Below are 20,535 nucleotides of genomic sequence, written 5' to 3'. Positions count from 1 at the left end.
ACACTGCCGCTAACCATGGCGTTTATCCCACCTTCTCTACCTTCCACTCTCCCTCTAGAATATCTAGTCCCTTGATCTCTCCATCCGCCGCCACTTCCAGCACGCCTTTCTGTTCCCCTGTCCTATCTACCAAGACAGCCCTGTCTCCCTCCTTGACCCCATACGTCGTCACCGTCCCGCCACTCTTCAACCACTCGTACGCGAACCCACCCTCGCCCTCACTCTGCCCGAGCACAAGCACAGTCCCCTCTCGCACAAACAACGGCGTCTGAAGGAACCCATGTTTTTGCCTCACCCATCTGCTCCCCTGCACCTCCTCGCCGGTCCAGAAATCGAACCACCTTCCAGGAGGAAGGTACACTTCTCCTTCACCTTCCTCGTCGAACACAGGGGCGGCCAGAAGCTGTGAGCCAATCATAAACTCGCGATCGCAGTACCAAGCTGTCGGATCCTCAGGGAACTCGAGGGCTACCGCGCGCACGCTGGTAGGCCAGCCATTCGCGATGCTCTCCTCGGCCTGCGCGAAGAGATACGGCATCAGCGCACGCTTGAAGCGTACCCAGTGGCGCAAGACCTCCGTGCAGTTTTCCGGCTCGGTGGAAGAATCGTCCACGAGCCAGGGCACGCGGTACGACGACGAGCCGTGCAGGCGACTATGGGTGCACAGGAAGCCAAAGGCAACCCAGCGCTTATAGATCCACGGCTTGGGCTTGCCCTCGAAGCCGCCGATGTCGCTGGCCCAAGAGGCAAACGAGGCCAGCCCCAGGGAGAGCCCGCCGCGGACGGATTCAGCCAGTGCCGCGGGAGTGGATTCGCAGTCGCCGCCCCAATGGAGGGGAAACCGCTGGGTGCCTGCGCACGCAGTGCGTGCGAACAGGATGGCTTCATTGTTGCCGTAACGCTTTTGGAGGGCTTCGTAGACGAGCTTGTTGTACATGAATGCGTACCAGTTGTGCATCCTGCTCGGATCGACTGTCTTGTCGTGCCACTGGACATTCTTCGTGGGAATGCGCTCGCCGAAGTCGGTCTTGATGGCGTCGACGCCCATGTCGAACAACTTCTCCATGCAGCCCGTGAACCAGGTGCAGGCTTCGGGGTTGGTGAAGTCGACGATGCCCATGCCCGTTTGCCAGAGGTCCCACTGCCATACATCGCCGTTCGTCTTCTTGAGCAGGTAGCCTTTGTCCGCAGCGTATTTGAAGATGGGTGATGCCTGTCCGACGTAGGGGTTCGTCCATACGGAGATGTGGTTAACGAGGCCGGCCTCCTTCATACGCTGGATTTGGCCCTGTGGGTCGGGAAAGAACTCTGGGTCCCAGACAAAGTCTGTCCAGTGGAAAGCGCGCAACCAGAAGCAGTCAAAGTGGAAGACTTCGACGGGGATTTTGTTTTCGTTCATCGTCTCGACGAAGTGGCGCACTGTCTTCTCATCGTATGATGTCGTGAAGGAAGTCGACAGCCAAAGGCCGTAGGACCATGCTGGTGGCTTTCCAGGCTTGCCCGTTAGGATCGAGTACTTCGTCAAAACCTCTTTGGGCGTCGGGCCGTAGATTAGATACCACTTGAGACGCTGACCTTCCACCGTGGTCTGCAACCTAGAACATCGCTCGCTTCCAATTTCTAAGTCAATCTTGTCGGGCGTGTCGATGAAGACGCCATAGCCGCGTGAACTTAGCCAGAAGGATACATTCTTGTACGCTTGTTCACTGGAAGTCCCGCCGTCTTCGTTCCAGACCTCCACATTCTGCCCGATCTTGTTCCATGCTCCGAAGCGCTCGCCCAGGCCGTGAATAGTCTCTCCGACGGCGAGATCTGTCTGCGTGAACATGTAATGTTTCCGGTCGCTGATATCTTCCACTTGCTTAGGCGTCGTCAAGGCGGGTGAATATGCCAGCCCCACACTGCGGTTCAGCAGCGAAGTAATCGTCTTCGAGCTGCCTGTGGCGTGGAACTTCACATCGAATGTATGCGCATCTCCACTGACGGTCGCACTCAGACCCCCAGAAGTGATTGTCGTTCCTTGTTCGACCTTGCTCACACATGCATCTGCATCTGGCTTGCCGTGGGGAAACAGGTCAAAGTCGGGCCCCAGTCGGCGTGCGCCGACAAAATGCGTTACCTCGCAGGATATAACGCCGTCGAAGTGGGCCTCGAGCTCGACAGAGATAGTGGCTAGATTGAGCGTATCGCCGCGGGAGAAGATCTTGCGCGTGGGACAGAGCAGCGTGACAGCTTTGTTGTCTTCGCGTGGCGTGACTGTGTAGGCTTCCTCTGCGTACTGCACCGTGAACGCGTCGTTGGTGAGCCACATGCCTATGCTTTGCTTTCAGCGCTGATCCATGGTACATAATCCCCGCACCCTGTAAACGTACCATCGCGAAACTTCATTTTTGCAATCTGGAGGAGGATTTGCGCCTGCAGTTTCGGGCTCTCAAAGGATACGATATCCAGCGGGTAAGGGCTTGGAGATGCAAAGCCTCTGCTCCCCAACTTTCTCCAACAGAAGACATCATTTTTCGGAACGCCTTTCCGAGAACTCCTTCGCGTTGTCGTGGTGGCAGCTTTGTGTGGACGGAAGATTCGGTATCAGATGGCCCGGGGTCTCCTCACGGTGCGAACACGCAGGTGGGACTGTACATGTACATGCGGCTGCATACTGCAGGGAGCCCCACTTGCCGTCGAGACATTGTATGTATACTACAGGCGATTCGCGGCGTTTGTGCCTGTACGTATGGCTGGCTGGCTGGCTTTGGTGTGCTTTCTCGAGTCACGATGTTGCGGCGGCTTGAAAGTTGCACGAGCACGATCTTATCCGGTGGCTGTTCTCGGGCCGCCGATTGCGACGCTATACATTAGCTTTGTTCCTTTGAACATACTGCACTTCTGATTGAAGAAGACGCGATGAGGTTTGCGGTCGTCAAAGATCCGTGACGCAAAGAGGGTCCTCCTTGTTGGTGCGCTGAACTGCCAAGCCATCGCATTCGCCCTTGGCCTTTACACACCTACGTGCACACCCAGCATCAATCTACATGCCATATCCCAGAGCCAGTTCGTACTTGGACGATAGCAGGGGCAATTCTAGAGACCACAAAGGTGAGATTGCGCGTGGGTTCAGCCGATCGGAAGCTGGTTTCGTTTCCTACTCAATGGAGAAGACAGCGCCACCAAGCTAACTGTGAGAATAGGTGCGCGGAGATGCTGAAGACTTACACATGTCAACGGGTTACAATCGCATCAGGCATCGTATGATTACAAGGGCTTGGGTTACCGCCGATAGCCAGGTACGGCGCACGGTCTATTCAGATCTACACAAAATACTCCATTCTTGGTGGGACGCATTGCGAAGACATCGGGATCTCCTATTGGCAATTTAAGAAAGCGCAACGGTGCAAAGAGCTAGATCAGGAAGGCGCCCGCTACTAGGGTCCGGCACTCAGGGGCGCTAATTCTGCGTGCCGTCCCCCACTTCGATTATTCAATTCGCAAGACATTGTGAGTATCAACGTCTCCGGACGGCTTGGACCTCGACGTGACTCGCAACGAGACTGTCTTGAAGCACAACTTGCTTCTGATGCCTACGGGGAGCTGGCGGCTATCATTCCTGCTGCGGTCAGCAATGCATCTCCTCACGATGATCAATCCTCTGTCCAGCCAATGTGGGACTTTGCATTTCTGCGAATCCATCCAGTCCAGGGGCAAGCAAGGTGAACGCGGCTGCCTACGCGCCACACCCCGGACTGGTACCACAAGGCGTCCAGCTGTGGGATTGTTCTTACATGGAGACAATGATGAAGACACAGTTGGCCAGTGTCCGGTTCTTCATCACCATATCCCCATCGTTGAAGACCGCAGTTCAACTGGGGTCGAGGGTTCCTGGTCATATCTATTGCACGATGCCGCAGCCGATGTGGGTCTGACAGATGACAGACCCCTACGTGCAACACCACGTGGATGACGATGCCTGAGACCACGGAGGCATTTACCGACCGGACACATTTCTCTGCGCGTCATTTCGCTCAGCACGTTCAGCTCGTAGGCATATGTCTCGCAAAAGAAGTGCTTCACAAGCGTACAACACTACTCATCGCGGACATGGACCTCGATGCAGTGCACGTGAGCGTTGTGGAGGTAGAGGCAGTACCTTGCGATGGCTGCCATTGAAGTGCTTGAGTACCACCAAGCAAACAGCCGAATTGTGGCCCGTTGGGGCGTCGATCTTATGATCATACGCTTCCCAACTTCCGTTGCCCTGACGCACGTTGAAAGATCTAGACGGGTTCTCCAGACTGATCTTCCGATGATCACTGATCTCCCTCTCCCCCAGAGTGCACAGCATCTGGCCAAACGTCCGCAACGACACGAACGACTCTCCAGCGAAGTTGATGTTCTTGAGAGCGGATCATGAGGCTGGCGCCCCCCGCTTCGTCTCTTTAGCATAGAGTTTCTTAGCGGCATTGGCACGATCTACCGCCACTGCCTACCTGCCGCCGCTGTTTCAGGAACGACCAAATACAAGAATCTGGACAACTCCTGTTCACAATTGGGGGTGGGCGCCCTCTTCCCCTCACGTGGCTGTCAGCGGGCCTTGCATATCACAGCACTAATGCGTGTTGAGGAACTTCGGCCGGGGGTCTGTGCAGTGCCGATCTCTTTTTAGTTGCGACTCTCCCCAATTGGGTTTGAAGGGTAAAGCCCAGACCAGAATGCCTGCATTGTATGAGTCTGTTCCTGGCTACGTGCCGTGAGGAGTCGTCACAGTGCTGCAAAACATTGGTTATCGGGCATCGCGACTCATGGCTCACCACGACCCTGGCGCACGTCGTGGTTCCAAGCTTTGCACGGGCGGATGAGGAATCCTGAAGGTTCATATGTAATGGAGATCGTTCCCCTTTTATGCAATAGTCGGGAGGAGTGCTGGACAAAACTGAAGCTACGCGGTCCTTCTGCGTACTTTGGTCTCTCGACAGCTTCCACAATGACCACAGCGCCCGACTACCCAAACTACGATCGCGGTCCGCACCTCGCCGCCGTCTATATTGCAGGATGTGCTGTGTCGCTTGTCTTTGTGGGCATGCGACTGACAGCGAGGTTCAGCATTGCAGGCGTAGGTGTTGACGACTGGTGTATGCTGATCACGTGGGTACGCGCAAACTTCCTCATCTTGTATGCGGCAGCAAGCAACCTGAGTACTGACACCCGTGCAGGCGATCTTTCTACCTCTTACTATTCTTGTCTGCATGTTCTCCTTTGACGGCGGTACCCGGCATCTCGCATATCTCATCGCAAATCCGGAGCATCTGGTGTATGTGACGAAGCTAAACTGGATCGCACAACCGCTTGCCATCTTTTGCCTTGGGTCAGGGAAAATCGCTATCGCCTTCTTAATACTCCGCCTCCTTAATCGCGCATCAGTGTTCCGCAAATGGAGTCTTTACGTTGCTGTCATATGGACAGCCATCAACACCTTCCTAATGATATTGTTTACCTTTATTCAATGCGACAACTCAGCTGCCTTGTGGGATCCATCGCTTAAAGAGACGACGAAATGTTGGGATCCGAGGGTGCAGAGCAGTTTCTCGATTTACGGCGCCGCAGTACACGCTTTGACCGATTTCTATCTCGCCGCGATCCCGGTGACGCTCGTGTGGGGCCTGAAAACGGATCTCAAGAAGCGCATCGCGCTATGTGCTCTTCTTGGCTGCGGTAGTATAACCGGTATATGTGCAGCGGTCAAGGCGAGCAAGCTCAGCACACTCAATGCGAGGTCGGACTTCACCTGGGAGACATTTCAGCTTTTCCTCTGGACTGGGTATGGTCAATCGTCAGGTCACTTGCCCAGCACTAACTCGAATCTTTAGAATCGAAATTATCCTTCTCATCGTATGCGGTTCGATACCCGCGTTAAAACCCATCTACGCAATCTGTATGGGTCGCAGGCCGGGGTCCTACCGGTCTACCCGGCATATGACGAATGCGAGTAAGAGATCGGGAATGGGCATCTCACTCAACAGGATGCCCGACAATGAATCGCATGCAAGATTTGCAAGGACGCAGCAGTCTGCGACTGTCGTGAGTAGGGTATCGGAAGACGAGATGGAGCTTAATAGAGACTATGAGAAACCACCGCTCGGAGCGATACATGTAACGAGAACAGTGGTGATCGAATGACAACGGCATTACGGCCTTCCTTTTCTTCGATCGAGACCTGCTCTGCACACTGACCTAGTGATTGCGCATCAACGCACTCAGCACAGAGCGCTATACTAATACAGGATCTCTGAAGCTCCGATTCTCATCGGCGACATATCAAAACAGCTGATCGGGTTCCGAACAACATGTGCAGCGGTTCAGCGTGGTGGTGATCGGGTCGATGTTAGTTGTTGATGGTTCGTCTTGACCGATACAGCCCTCCATCATCGCCGGAACGCGCATGACCCAATGACTAATGCCAAGACCTTAGTGCTTCCGTCGCAGAACGCTGTCGGAATCTTTCCAGCTTCCGCTTCTTCTCTCATCCGACGCAAGTACCTAAGTCGCCACAAGACAAGCTAAGGTGATAATACACATCGAATGATGACTGAAACCGCCCCTGCCGAAAAAAGGCGGCGACTCGATCGTGTGACCGCAGCCTGTGATCTTTGCAAGAAGCGGAAAGTTAAATGCGACGGAGAACAACCTTGCGGATACTGCAAACGCAAAGACTGCGCAGTTACCTGTACATTTTCCGGTCCCAAGACTCGCTCTGTTGGCAACACTCCGAATCATCAAAACACCAACTCAACGCCACATACAGTCCGAAGCAGGGCACACAGCGAAGGCAACACTCTTCGACCTGGAAGTGGTGACGGGTTGAACCAAGATCAGAATCAAGTTGGCTCCTCACTCTCCCCTACCACAAGTAGAGATGACCACCATGAAGACACCGTCGTCCCACTTGAAGGACGGATACTCCGAGATGCCCAAGGAAAGTTCATCTTCATTGGCGACTGTGCGCCGCTATCTTTTCTTCAGACGGTGAGATATCTTATCTCTTCCGAAGTCGATCCGGATGGATTCCCTGTTCCTGCAGCACGAGACTGCATCATTGAGATCGCTCGTCCCACAACTGCAAGTAGACCCTCGGATACTTCGGTCAATGTGCATAATGTGCCACACCTGGTCAGCAAGTACCTCGTAGCTACGAGTGGCCTCGCAGAGCTTTTTGAGCGCGAAGAGCTGGTTAACGAAATGAAAGCGTGGGCTAGTGGCATGATGCCGCACACAGATGACGCCGCGAGTGCCGTCTTCTTCTTGGTACTTGCCATAGGTGCACAAGATAACGACGAGGCCAGAGCGGACGCCTGGTTCGATCATGCGAGATCAGCCTTGTCTAAGAATATGTGCAACATCATGAATGTCGCGACTGTACAGGGTTTCGCCCTCGTAGCTATCTACATGCTACGTGCATTTCAGCCAAATGGAGCTTACCTCTACTTTTGTAAGTCACGGAGCCGTGACGCTATGCTCTTTGCTTACATGCGTAGCTCTCGCAGCCCGTACTGCGTACGCCATCGGTATGTGAAACTGTATCTTCTAGCTGCTTGGTGCTTTTCTAATGATTTATGACAAAAGGCATTCACCGCACTGAAGTGAATGCCTCCTTCGGTGGATCGATTCGAACTATGCGAGATCGGATCTGGAAGAGTTTGCGAGTCGTCGACATGCTTATCAGCACCAACCTCGGTCGTCCGCCGTGTACGTCGGACGTAGACTGTACCGTCAAATACAACATCGTCCAGATAGACAATGGGGTCGCCTCTAATATGCTTGACGCCAGTGTACAGATATTCATGATCATCGAACGGGTGGTGGTTGAAGTCTATTCTCGAAAGCGCATCTCATTACGGATAGCAGACTTCGTTTCCCGTCAGCTGAAAGGCTGGGCATCTAATTGGTTGCAACCTTTGTCCGAAGCAATAGACCGACCTAGTGTTCGTGACACAGCCGACATTACACTCGTCGGTGCTTGCTCGACGCTGTGCTCATACTATTACGGCATCATGTTGCTCACGAGACCGTTTCTTATCTATGAGATCTACACGTTCATGGGGGCTTCGATGAAGGGGACACACACACAAGGCGACCACGCGAGCAAGCGGAAATACGCAGACGCCGCACTTGACGCTGCGACATCTTTTGTCGAGACACTGCAAACAGTGATTCGCACTGGAACTTTACCACACAGGATGCCACTCATCGTGTAAGTCACTCTGCCACTTAATTCACTGTAGATCTTAACAAATACAGATCTTGGTTGTTCACGACTTCCCTCGTCCTCGCAGTCGGTACTCTTGGACGTTCGGGATCCATGTTCGTCGAGAATTGCGAAGCGTCCATCCGATGTTTGGAATACTTCAGCAGTGTGGACCCACACGCAGGACAATACTCGCGCATAGTGCGGTCACTACTCAAACTCACAGCCGCCCATGTCAAGAAACGCGAGATGCAGTTACGCATAAAAAGGAAGCAAGCTTCTTCTGAATTGTTTGGTCTATTGACTTCGGACTCCCATCCCCCAACCGAAGACCCAAGCCTGGATCGCTTCCGACAGTCAGCTGAGCCATCTCCACCATATGATCTAGAGGGATCTGCCCCCGCCCCAGCTCCCATGGACTGGACTATGTATGATGCTGACTTCTTCGCCTTACCCTGGCCCACAGAGTACGACCCTGGTTTGCAAGACTTCCTCCAACCTGGGACTCACAATTCGGATGGTGCATCGGTTGCGGATATCCCACTGTTCCCGATTCATGACCAGCAGGTGAACCAAGGCTTCCATCCATAGTGGACATCGTTTGTGTCACACTACATCACAGCATTCATCTCTCAACAGCCGTCTCGTTGGTCTCGTCTCTCGAAGTCCGCAAGAAGGGAATCAGCTTAGTACCGCCCGTACCTCGTAGCTCCTGAGTCTGGGCCTCCAGTGCCATCTTCGTGGAAGCAGAGGCGATATCCTTGCGGATTACACCACGCTCTGGCTTCGGCATGCGACTGGGGATGACGATGTATCGAGTGACGAGTGCGATGTGCTTGTCTCTAAAAGCACCTAACGCCTTGACTGCATCATTAAAGGCAACCGTGAGAGCGACGTTCCTTTCCTGACTAGCAACAAAGCTACGAATGTTCGAAATTGCCTCGACATCGTCCAGAAAACGCCTATGGGGACCAGGCATATATTTTCGCATCTCAGGATGGAAGCCTCCAGAGCGGGAGTGGTTGACAGAGAGGACAGCATCAAAGAATTGTAATATCGAGCTTTGGCCGTTGCTGCCACCCCGGTATTTCCTCCAAGAGCCTTTTCCGTCGCCTTCATCGTAAAAGACTCCATTAGTCAATCCCGCAGCCTCCATATTCATGCTGCCAGCGAGAAAAGGCCGGATTGTGTGGTAGAAAGCTTGGGGATTGCATCGCTCATCCATACGTTCAAGCAGACGTCCGATTTCGTCCAGGCGTTGCTTGAAATATTCCAGAGCAGCGATAATAGTCGGCACGTCATTGGCTTCTACTGCTTCTAGGGCGCCAAGCATTCTGTCGATGAGCGGTCCTGCTCTTGCTTCCATGGCACATGAGATGATCAAGAACCAAGACTCATCATCCGTGCCAGTGGCCGTCTGTAGAGCCACGAGACTGTCTGGTTGTGTGATGTCCGCGCCCTCCCGAAGGATCCTCCAATTCCACAAGTTCAATGTTGCGTACGTTGCAATTGGCGGCACCTCAAGATGTTCGGACGCTTGGAGAAAGGGGACAGTGATGGCGGGAGGAAGTCGCTGGAGCGGAAGTCAGCAAGGTTCCGGTTATGAGGTTTCTGCAACCTACCTGAGATGGCTCTGGGCCAGTCCAGATGTAGCCTTGGGCTATTAGTGCCAAGATGGAACATGCCCGTTGCCATTCGGCTTCGCTGCTTAGTTGCTCGGTTCCTATTACAGGAAGAGCATCCACCTTCTCCCGGATCTGCTGCTTCTCAATGAGCTTCGGTAGCTCTATGATTATTTGCTCCCACGGTTGGTAGCATGCCTGTGGCAGTCGCTCCAACGGTGCCTTCTCGGGCAGAAACCCGTTCTTGGAGATGCCGTATTGAGGAAGGGCGGCTCGCGAAGGCAAGATCTCAACTTTGTGAGGACTCATGTTGTAAGCGATAAGGTTGGAAAGATGAAGGTGATGCCTGGATTGAGGGTATTTTCAAGCTCTGTTTATATGGAGTCTCCAGGTGGGAATGTTGGCTCGCGGGCCTCTGACCGCATTTTGATCATTTCACAATGCCGACCCACCCTGCTCCATTATCAAGTTCGTTGACCGAAGATGCTATAGCGTGACGTATCGGTGTTAGGGACTCCATAATCGACGCGGCTGACTGACGGAACGGATGTTCGACGGAACCTCATTGTGCATCGGAAGTGGATTTTCGCGCTACTCCGCTATCGGAAGGTCATAACGGAACCTTCAAAACTGCGCAACGGAAGCAGAACACGGAGCTAGGCGAGGCTTGCCCCCATCATAGACGTAAGTGCCTGCCTATCGCGGATATATAATGAGTGCGTGGTCTCCTCTCACGCCATCTTTTCACACCGAGCATACAATATCCACTCAGACACAAACACTATGGACGTGGCAAGTGCTATCCGACAATTGCGAGAGGGACAAAAGCCACAATGGCCTACAACCTCTGACTCTCTTGAATTCGCACAGTCGCTCGACCAGAGCAACGACATACAAAAGACTTTCCGTTCAGAATTCGTGGTTCCTACCAAGCCACAGCTCAAGCGGAAGACACTTCAAGATGATGACCGGACGGCAGCAGCCGCATCAGGTCCGGACGATGAAAGCATCTACTTCTGCGGCAACTCATTAGGTCTGCAACCCAAAGCCGTCGGGGAGTACCTAAATGCATACTTGAAGACATGGGGTTCCATTGTCGTCGGCGGTCACTTCACACAGCTCGAGGACTCTCCTTTAACACCATACCAAGACATGGCGGCCGACTGTGCGCGCAAGATGGCCGACGTCGTAGGTGCATCGCCTTCAGAAATTGTAGCCATGAACACTTTAACGATAAACTTGCACCTCATGATGGCCGCATTCTACAAGCCGACGGAGAAGAAATACAGAATCATGTGCGAGTGGCGTCCATTCCCAAGCGACTGGTACGCCATTGAGTCGCAGATCGAATGGCACGGCCTGGACCCCAAGAAGGCGATTCTCCCCGTGGATCCGGATGAGGGCTATCTCATGACCACGGAGCACATTTGCAAACTAATTGACAAGCACGCGGATGAACTGGCGTTGATTCTGCTCCCGGGAATCCAGTACTACTCGGGCCAACTCCTTGACATCAAGACCATCACTGCGCACGCACACAGCCACGGCATCACTATCGGCTGGGACTGCGCCCACGCTGCGGGCAACGTCGAGCTCAAGCTGCACGACTGGGATGTTGACTTTGCGTGCTGGTGCACGTACAAGTACATGAACGCAGGCGCGGGTGCCATCGCGGGCGCCTTTGTGCACGAGAAACACGGCGACAACGGGGCTAACGTCGGGCTAAAGGGATGGTACGGGCACGACAAGGACTCGCGCTTCCTTATGGACAACAAGTTTGTGCCTACGAAGGGCGCACAAGGTTTCCAGTGCTCGAACCCCAGCATCGTCGATTTGACATGTCTGTCGGGCAGCCTAAGCGTTTTTGAGAAGACGTCTATGGAGAAGTTGCGATCAAGAGCGTTGCTTTTGACTGCGTATGCGGAGCACCTGCTTTCTGGGATTGCGGCGCGGAATCAGCGCGACGGGCGGGATCCTTTCGAAATTATCACGCCAAAGGATCCAAGGTGGCGCGGGACGCAGCTCAGCGTGCTGTTGCAGGAGGATTTGATGGAGGTTGTGAGTGCGTCGCTGGTAGAGGGGGGCGTGGTGTGCGATAAGCGGAAGCCGGGGTGCATACGGGTCGCGCCGGTGCCATTATATAATACATTTGGGGATGTGTGGAGATTTATGAGGATATTCGAGGACGCGCTGAAGGCGAAGCCAAGCACGCCGTAGGTGAGGGGCTTGGAAGAGCCTCTAAGGACGTGTACAGTTAATGATTAGATGGCGCGGGGCTGCGTTGGTTGAAACCGATGTAACGAGAAATCGCTTTTACTTGTTCAGTCTAACCATATTACTACATATGTCTTGGCCTTGTATATTACGGTTTTCTTGAAGTTGTACGGAAGCAGATCCTACGACAACTGACGTCTTGACCGAAGCCGTCGGACACATGAGCACAATTCGCCCGGTGTGATTTTGTACAGCTGTATTGAGTACGACGCAAAGATTCCCTGTAGACTGCAGCCATGAGCTGGGATCAAGAGACACCTATTCACCACATTTACACGAGGGGCATAGACCAAGCATGTCATCTTGAATTTCCTTTCGCTTACACGACTTATTTTGCGCCACTACGATGCAGTATTCCGACCACGAACGCGTGGCCTTTGGCTCTCGCTGCCTGAATTGCGCTGTTGTAGCATCCACCACGTTGATTGATGTCAGCATTCCTACTAAGCAGTATTACCACCACTTCCGCCAGGCCCAATAGTGTGGCATAATAGAGAGGCCGTGCCACCAACTCTATGGTCCTTGAGTAATTTGGTGTCACTCCAGGCTCTTCTGGGTCATACAGCCGGAGCCAGGTCAAAAAGCAGGATTGCCGATTGACAACAGGTCCATTGTCATGTCGCTTATGCTCGCGGTGAGCCGATGGTGTGCTTCTACTTTCCGAGCATGGGTGAACCATGATTCTGCGCAATACCGTGCGAACTTGAATGTTTGAATCTCTCCATAAGAGGCGGCTGAAGGGAGCTCCACAAGGTATTTCAGGCTTTCTTTTGCCATAGCGATGTGGCATGGAGTTTGCCGCAATTTCTGCTGTAGATAATCTCGGACGGAGATGTGCGCCAACGAGATCATGTTTTGTGCAGTGTTGCTTACAGTCACAATGCTCGAGTAGTTTTTGAGCGTTTTTAGGGGTTCCTCCGGGGTTCCATCGCGGTTGAATGCTGGGTCGCAGGTCAGATCGATAGCGACGCCTTCGGCAGTTTCGTCTGCAGAGACAGGGCGATTGGAGTATGTTACCCACCGGAAGATCTGCATTGCGTACTTAGAGAGTCTAAATTGTCATAGAGAAGATCATATCGTAAGCATCGAGTAGACTGTGCGGTAGGGCTGCAAGAGCCGCACGCAATGTGTCTCTATGATGACACCTTACCAAAATGTCGAGTTGGCAAGCAAATATCCGAAGACTGAGACTATGTCAGCTATGAACGCTTTTCGGGTAGGAAGGATGTGATTACCTTCCATAGGATCCCTTCACCAGTGCGTTGGTGATATCTTCCTGGATTTGCACATCGTTCGTCCACGAGCGGAGGTTCTCATCGCGAGATAATCTTTGACTAATATGCTGCTGAAAGACCCTATAGGTCTCTTTCCAGTCGAGCAAGACGTAGTTGTCTTCTCCTAAACGATCATTACAGATTGACACGATCTCCGGATGCAAGCGACTTTAAAGAAGTAGATGGAGGTTCGGAAGCTGCCAATCAAGTAGCGTTCTATCTAGGCCATGGAGGTCTTGCACACTTATCGACACCCTCAACCAATACGAAAACCGTGGAGAAGTTGAGTAATTACTTTCTTAGCATTTCCGCTAAGCCAGCTATGGATGGTCGGGACTTTTACCTATCACGAAAGGCGAAAACCATGTCGAGGCATTTTGGCATCTGACTACAATATTTCGTCAATTGAGTTTTCAAAGACCGTAGCATTAGGTCTGAGTCGGCCTGTCTAAATTCGAAATGGAAGTGCACACACACACTCCACCGAAATCAGGATGATCACGGTGCTGCAAGAGATCTTCCAGAATCGTAGTACTGACAAGAATTTTGCCAGATGCTGGCATAATACAAAGGCATAGTGGTGAAGCATGCTTCATCTTCCACGTGTTATATGCGGGGCTTTCAAGAATCCAGCGGGTATCCTGCAAACGGGCTTTGATCGCTCGTTGGGGTAAGGTAGAGGGATCTGTGACCCCAAGCCATTGTCGTAGCCCCGAAAGTTTCTGCTGTAGCAAAGCGCCTGAAGTACCTTATCTCGCGCGTTCAGCGATTCGGCGAAGACGTTTCATTGCATATCCCCCCCCCTTTTGCCGTACAAAAGAGGCATGTTAATGTCGAAACGCCGAGGAGGCAATACGCCATGTCTTCTTCGAACGTGGTTTCGCGTGAAGCTGCCCAAGCAAAACGCTCGTCAAGGCTGAAGTCCCGAAGCGGAACATTTTGAAGCACCCCTAGGGACCCCTAGTGGTGATCCAGTGGTTGAGACTAGCTCAAACTGGAGCGACTGCTTGTCTCCAATATATCCTCCTTCCTTTGTGTAGAGCTTAACTCTGCGTGGAACAATAAGGTCTTGTAGTGTACAGGCTCTAGTAAACCATATGTTCTTTCCAAAAGCTCTGCTTTTGGAAACACTACCAGTGTGAGAAGGCTGAAGGTAAGAAGGCGCAGTGCGGAGAACCCAGCCTAACGCCGCCCAGCACAACAGCGGATAGCGGAGGCAATTAGCTGCAGGTCAAGGGACCAATAGACGAAGATTTGGGGACCAGCTTCGCGATGACCATCAGCCTCGCCATTACACCTGAAATCTGAGACATAGGAATACATAGGTATCCTACCCAGCTTCAAATTATTCGATCTGTCGGTTCTGGCCACTGTTCTTTGAAGAATCGAGCGACTGCGGCACCCGTAGAGGCGCGATTTCTTCAGCCGGGAGCATATGTAGCCTTGCGGAGACGTACTGAAAGTCTCAGCCTTACGCCAGGTGCAACCCCTCCCTCTCATTCTACATCCTTTTGATCTTCGACGCTTATAATCAAGATACGCCACACAATGCCCATCACAGTTACTTCTCTCTCTTGCCAAGACTACACCCAGTGGTCCTCCCTTTGGGCACAGTACCTCTCTGAAACCGCCAACACAACGCTTCCAGAATCTCAGTTCCACTCCACATTCGCACGCCTAGTAGCCCCAGATGGCGACATCCACGGCCTAGTGCTTCGCGATAGCGAGACTGTGAGCAACCCCCTTGTCCAAAGCGCAGCTGTCTTCTCCGAGAAATCTTTCTCGCTTGAAGGAAATGCACGCCATGTATCCATCCCGTCGTGGCTCGTACTGATTTGCACCCGCGCCCTAGGGCAGCTTGCTTGGCCTCGCGCACTTCACTGGGCTCGCGAGTCCGTGGTCAGAAAAGAGAATCTGCTATATGAGCGGTAGGTCGAGAGTGCACTACTTCAAGCAAGCCTCGTAGTAACGACGACTGTGGCAGATCTCTTCGTGGCAGTGAACGAACGCAACAAAGGCTACGGGCGGCGGCTGCTGAACGCAGTCGCCGAAGCCGGACGACTCCTCAACTGCCGGAGGGTGAGCTGGATCACCGGCACCGACAACGTCGTCGCGCGGCGGTTGTACGACAAACTCGCGGCAAGCAAGGACGTGTATTATCGCTGGGACTTGGATTGAGGCCACGACGGTGTGCTAAGTTGAATGTGGAGGTGTCGCCCAGTCCCCGTGCTTCTCTAGATTGACATCCGACCTTCCTCGCGTCAAAGGGGATATCGCTTCGCAACCTCCTCTTCATGACCATGACTAAGACAAAGTTACCCGTCAAACGGGTCAAACTCCTGTAACGCACCAACGTGCACCTGCCATCTCAACCCCAGCCCCGTGCTAGTAGCCGAAGGACCCTTTTCTGCCCTCTGCGCACCTCTTCTCCGGTCTATTCCCCACTCTATGTCATGGCGCACGTCACTTTGTGAAGTTTTCTAGAATGTTTCATCGCAAGAGTCGAAACGGACTAAGGGGGCGAGGGGCTAGCGTTGTGGGTGGGGAAGGCGGATGACTCGCTGCACTAGTGCACGGGTGGAAGGGTGCTATGACAACGGCGGGTTGGGATATAGCACGCACACGGCAGGTTAGTCGTAGTATGATGTGACGTGATGCAACAAGGCGGCAGGGGTAGATGGAAGGGGGTGTAATGATTTCGAGTGCGGCCACTGAAGCAATAGTGCACAGCGTGGCTTTTCCCAATTTGAAGAGAAACAGAGTGTATTGTGTGGAGCGCTCTTTTTCCCAATCTACCTTGCCCTACGTGTAAAGATGGGATATATCTCGTCATGATGAAACAAGTCCCATTTTGCCTTCCGAACCAAACCCTGTGCATCGTAGCATGAACGGATAAGAAAGTGGTAATGATACAAGGTACGAAGCATACAAACATAGCTACATAGAAAGATAGCAACACACGCAGAACTGAGGGATATATACCACAAGAAGCCATCGATCGCGGCAAGACAGAGGTATCATGTAAGGAAAGCCGTAACAACGTGACAGGTAACGTAATGCGCTCGGAGCACATCGATAAGGGAAGAAACAGGCTGGCGTGTCTGTTGCCAAGACGTATTCCCAACGGACAACAAAAAAAGATACCGTGTAAAAGAAAATTTCTACACCGCCACAGCCCTCGCTCCCCCAACCGTCGTCGTCGGCGGCGGAGGCGGCAGCGGCATATTCGGCGGCGGCGCGGGCGGCGGCAATCCCATCGCCGGCATACTCCTCCTCGGAGCGAGATTCTTCGGTGGCGCGAGCTGCTGCCCGTGGCCCCTGAGCACAGGAATACTAGGGCTCTTCGTAAGCGGAGCAGCCGGCACAATAGGCACAGCAGACGCACGAGTTCCCGGTACGAAGGACGGTGTGCTGGAGATACTGCGGTTGCCCGGCACGAACGAAGGGGCGCTTGATACGACGCGGTTTGGGCGCGAGGAGGAGAGGAAGGGAGCGGGGTCGGAGCGAATTTGGACGGAGGTGGGTCGGCGTAGGGACTGGCCTGCTGGTTGGGGTTGGGCGGGCTGGTAGGGCCGGGAGGGGCTACTTTGGCGCTGGGTGATGGGGCTGGCAGTGGTGGAAGGCCGGGCGGGCTCAGTGACGGAGCGATTTACGACGACGCCGAGCGGGAGGCGGGCGGGTTTGTTGCCTGAGGCGAGGGAGGAGCGACGCGGGACGACGACGGAGCCGTCGGAATTTTGGCTTTGTGGTCGTACAGGAAGAGGACGGAGGTAGGGCTTAGGTGTCGCCGATATGCGGCGCTCACCTGGGTATGGTAGAGCGGCAGCGGCATTGGACATATTACCAAGGGACGTGGACTGAGGGCGCTGGGATGGAGGTGTCGGTAGCGGCTGCTGAGGTGGCGGCGACAATGCACTGAGCATGTTCCCAGGGGGCGCACTTGAGCTCCTCAGCATGTATGGCGCTGGGAGCGCATTCTGAGACTGGGCAGAAGCCCTGGGCTGAACGTTGTTCGCAGGTGACCATGCACGCAATGACGAGTTCAGTATTATAGGGTCTGACAATGGCGTGCCGACCTCCAATTTTCGTCTTGGCTCGCTCGTGGTTGGTGACGTGGGGCCATAAATAGAATGGCGCTTAGGCGTGCGTGCAATCTGCGCAGACGCAGTGATGTCCTCGTTTGTGACAGGCAGGGGCTGCATGGATCTTCGGCGGGTGCTGTTGTTCCCTGGATGCATGTGAAACGACCTAAGTGACGTCTCGCTTCGGCGCGGTTCTGCATCTGCCGGCGTTGAAACTTCTTTGATAGGGGACGGCGGAGCTGGCGACGGATCTCGCGACGTATTACGAGTGTTGACACCCGAAACAGAAGTCGCACTAGACACATACGAGTATCGCGATCTCTCACGAAGCTGATCAAGTTGGATCTGCTCGTGGGAGTCTCGACTTGTAGGAATGGAGGATGCCTCGACAGACTGGCGTTGTAGGCTTGGTCGCGAGGATTGGATGCTAGCAGAATCGACCACGCTGGCGGCTTTCTCTTTGCGACCACTCTCCCATTCAGATGTGACAATCCTAGGGGAGTCCGAGTACTGCGATTGTAGTGGCGAGTCAACCGGTGTAATTGTACTTAAGCGACTGGATCCACGCTTGACGGGTGGTCGTTGGTACGGTCGTTCAATGGAAGTATTCTCAGGCGACTCGTCAATCGATGCAGAATTTCTGCTGGACTCGCTGCTTGCCTTCTTGCCTCCGAGATTCTCGATCTCTTTTCGGACTATCGTCATCCATGACTCCATCTCTTCAGCGCTCTCCATAACGAGCAGAAAGCTTGATGCATCCCTTCTGGCAGGAGCCCCAATTCGAAGTCGGTGAAGGAGCGAATGTTTCGGCCCGTCACCCGCGGTGCCGTCCTCGTTTGCACTGTGTAGAATCTGCAAGACCCAATGCTTGCCGGGTATCAAATCGGAGGCAAATGCTGCAGAGTCCTTGCCCAGTCTGAGAACTCTTTCGGGAAGGCGATCGAAGGGGCCTTCGCCAGAATACTGCAAGATGTGACCCGAGGTGACCAAGACGTAGATCTTGTTGGTCAATTGTGGGGTAGAATGTAAGATCGAGTCCAAGCGCTTGTGGGTCTTCTCCAGCTTCTTATGTTCGGAGGGAGTCTCGAGTGTTGTTGATAGATCTCTGTGGCTATCCATGCGTTCGCGCATCATTTCTGCCTGTCTTCTCTGGCTTTGAGTCCTCATGAGGGCATCTGGGGAATATACGCAAGCCTGGATTGTCGCGTACTTGATCGCCTGGGGATAGGCCTGGAAAAGCGGTGGCGGCTCCCAGTCATCGCCCGGATGCCGTGCGATGCTGGGCGGTCGCATAGACTTGGGTCGGAGGAATTGGCTCGATCGCATTCGATGCACTTGCTGTGCTTGGGGTGGAGGGTTCGGCCGTAGCGCAGATTTCGGTGGTGAGGCTGGCCGGGGTGGCTCTTGTGGCTGCATCGGGACAGCGAGGCCCACCTCTATGTGACCTCTCGCTTTCTCTACCTTGGGCTTGCTGAAGAGATTGAAGAGGGACATTCTGCTGGAGTTCTTGCGCTCGAGTGCCGGCGGCGGCCTGAGCGAGTTCATATTGGCAGCACTCGGCATCGGTTGGAGGTTCTGCTCGAGGAGGTTTGCATTGGACCGGTTGCGCCGCCAGCGCGAGGTTGTGAAGTTGTCATTGGGACCCATGGCTTCTACAGCCAGATGTGAGCCTCAGAAATCAACACATTAACGTGGTCAAAAGGCTGAGGCTGGTTTGCGAGGATGGGTGTAATGGGGCTGCGTGATGTTCGAGTAAGCAGGCTGGGCGATATTCGCCTTGTACAAAGAACAGTTCCACAGCGTGGCACGGTCAAGTCAGACAAGTAAGGTATACGAGATGCGACGACGGGGCGGTATAGGAAGACTGATAAGCCGAAAAAGGAAACAAAGCGTGTCACTGTTGCGTGAGGAGGTCGGCAGGCGTCCGGGGCGGGTTTCAATTCAAAAAGAAGCGGAGAATTCGGAATTTGCAGAAGACGTTGAGAACGAGCGGGCAGCCTTTTGGCTAGGGCATTTGAGAGACGTATATCAAACGAGGGGACAGGACATGCGTCCAAGAGAAGGAGACGCTGCAGATATGCGGGCAGGAGACGACAAGCAGAGACTGAAACGTGCGAAGAAACGACGAAGAGCACCGTGACGCGAGCGGGCAGTGGAGACGACCTAGTCAAGAGGGTCGCAGGGGGTGTTCGCAGCTTGGGCTGGTGGGCGCGCTCGGGCAGCCGAGTGGCCCCTTTTCAGGCCGAGGAGGCTAAATGGGGACATGGCGTTCGGGATCCCGTCACACTATCTGCACCGTTCTGAACTATCGGCCGTTGGCTGTTTTGGGCTGTTTGAGCAGCGAGAGGACTGCTCGACGTCGTGCAGAAGCTTTCATGAGGCACGCGGGCGCTGTCAGTGGGCCGGCTGGTCTCTTTGCCTCGGCCGCACCACGCAGGGCGGTCAGGTGAGGCGCGGTGGTGCCTGTGCGATGCGCCGACGATGCTTCATCGGGTGAGGCGTAATGTGACAAATGAGGCCCGGAGGCTGTTGAAATTACCAGGGCTAACGCCTCCGCCGGCACGCTTCCGCCAGGTAGATGGAAAGCTCCCCGATCGGTTGCCGGGGGGCAGGCCGCGCCTTGCTGGCGGAGGCGCGGGCGGAATGACTGCAACGTAGCGCGAGGGGCGCCGGCGACCATGTGCAATCTGTGTATCACGTCGCAGCGGTTGCTCGAGGCCATGAGGGCGCCATGCGTGCTGCAATGGGGGCGTCGGCGTCGGGCAAAAGAACGGTTCGCGTAGCCCAAGGACTCGGGCGGGCGAGGCCAGGTGCAGCACGGACGTGGACGGCGAACCCAGGCGTAGGGTAGATTAATCGATAGCGGACGCGGGGTGCGATGTGATGAGCACCTTGAGAGGCATGCCGACACGTTGGCGACGCGTGCGGTCTGTTTGCTGATGCAGCGCGTACACAGGCACGCGCAGGCGTAGAGTTTGATGAGGCCGAACTGGGAGTTTGCAGATCACGGAAGCGGCTCCGGTCGGCCAATAGCCCTGTCCGCAAGTGTT

The 20,535-nt window shown here is 54.1% G+C and overlaps 7 protein-coding genes across 7 annotated transcripts; 4 read left to right on the top strand and 3 right to left on the bottom strand.

Annotated features, from left to right (window-relative positions):
* Nucleotides 1–22: 22 nt before the first annotated feature.
* Nucleotides 23–2,388, bottom strand: CC84DRAFT_1187168 (uncharacterized protein; the record flags this gene model as incomplete). Its single annotated transcript, XM_018180909.1, has 2 exons — nt 23–2,313; nt 2,373–2,388. 2 exons carry the CDS (start codon nt 2,386–2,388, stop codon nt 23–25), a joined length of 2,307 nt encoding a protein of 768 aa, XP_018036539.1.
* Nucleotides 2,389–4,975: 2,587 nt separating this feature from the next.
* Nucleotides 4,976–6,168, top strand: CC84DRAFT_1090355 (uncharacterized protein; the record flags this gene model as incomplete). Its single annotated transcript, XM_018174350.1, has 3 exons — nt 4,976–5,140; nt 5,205–5,809; nt 5,859–6,168. The coding sequence occupies 3 exons, from the start codon at nt 4,976–4,978 to the stop codon at nt 6,166–6,168; spliced, it is 1,080 nt and encodes a 359-aa protein (XP_018036538.1).
* A 402-nt stretch (nt 6,169–6,570) lies between these two features.
* Nucleotides 6,571–8,824, top strand: CC84DRAFT_1187167 (uncharacterized protein; the record flags this gene model as incomplete). The annotated part of the gene is made up of 4 exons (XM_018180908.1): nt 6,571–7,477; nt 7,524–7,553; nt 7,612–8,239; nt 8,287–8,824. 4 exons carry the CDS (start codon nt 6,571–6,573, stop codon nt 8,822–8,824), a joined length of 2,103 nt encoding a protein of 700 aa, XP_018036537.1.
* Nucleotides 8,825–8,858: 34 nt separating this feature from the next.
* On the bottom strand, nt 8,859–10,164 carry CC84DRAFT_1217430 (indoleamine 2,3-dioxygenase beta type; the record flags this gene model as incomplete). The annotated part of the gene is made up of 2 exons (XM_018182891.1): nt 8,859–9,806; nt 9,856–10,164. 2 exons carry the CDS (start codon nt 10,162–10,164, stop codon nt 8,859–8,861), a joined length of 1,257 nt encoding a protein of 418 aa, XP_018036536.1.
* A 426-nt stretch (nt 10,165–10,590) lies between these two features.
* CC84DRAFT_751447 (kynureninase) lies at nt 10,591–12,212 on the top strand. The gene has a single exon (XM_018187299.1). The coding sequence runs from the start codon at nt 10,639–10,641 to the stop codon at nt 12,070–12,072; it is 1,434 nt and encodes a 477-aa protein (XP_018036535.1). The 5' UTR covers nt 10,591–10,638; the 3' UTR covers nt 12,073–12,212.
* Nucleotides 12,213–14,951: 2,739 nt separating this feature from the next.
* Nucleotides 14,952–15,581, top strand: CC84DRAFT_1217428 (putative acetyltransferase; the record flags this gene model as incomplete). Its single annotated transcript, XM_018182890.1, has 3 exons — nt 14,952–15,134; nt 15,256–15,331; nt 15,388–15,581. The coding sequence occupies 3 exons, from the start codon at nt 14,952–14,954 to the stop codon at nt 15,579–15,581; spliced, it is 453 nt and encodes a 150-aa protein (XP_018036534.1).
* Nucleotides 15,582–16,564: 983 nt separating this feature from the next.
* On the bottom strand, nt 16,565–19,132 carry CC84DRAFT_1092558 (uncharacterized protein; the record flags this gene model as incomplete). Its single annotated transcript, XM_018174464.1, has 2 exons — nt 16,565–16,742; nt 16,809–19,132. The coding sequence occupies 2 exons, from the start codon at nt 19,130–19,132 to the stop codon at nt 16,565–16,567; spliced, it is 2,502 nt and encodes an 833-aa protein (XP_018036533.1).
* Nucleotides 19,133–20,535: the final 1,403 nt, after the last annotated feature.

This window comes from Paraphaeosphaeria sporulosa (assembly GCF_001642045.1).
Source record: "Paraphaeosphaeria sporulosa strain AP3s5-JAC2a unplaced genomic scaffold CC84scaffold_5, whole genome shotgun sequence".
NCBI lineage: Eukaryota > Fungi > Ascomycota > Dothideomycetes > Pleosporales > Didymosphaeriaceae > Paraphaeosphaeria > Paraphaeosphaeria sporulosa.
This window is presented reverse-complemented; position numbering and strand designations above follow the sequence as displayed.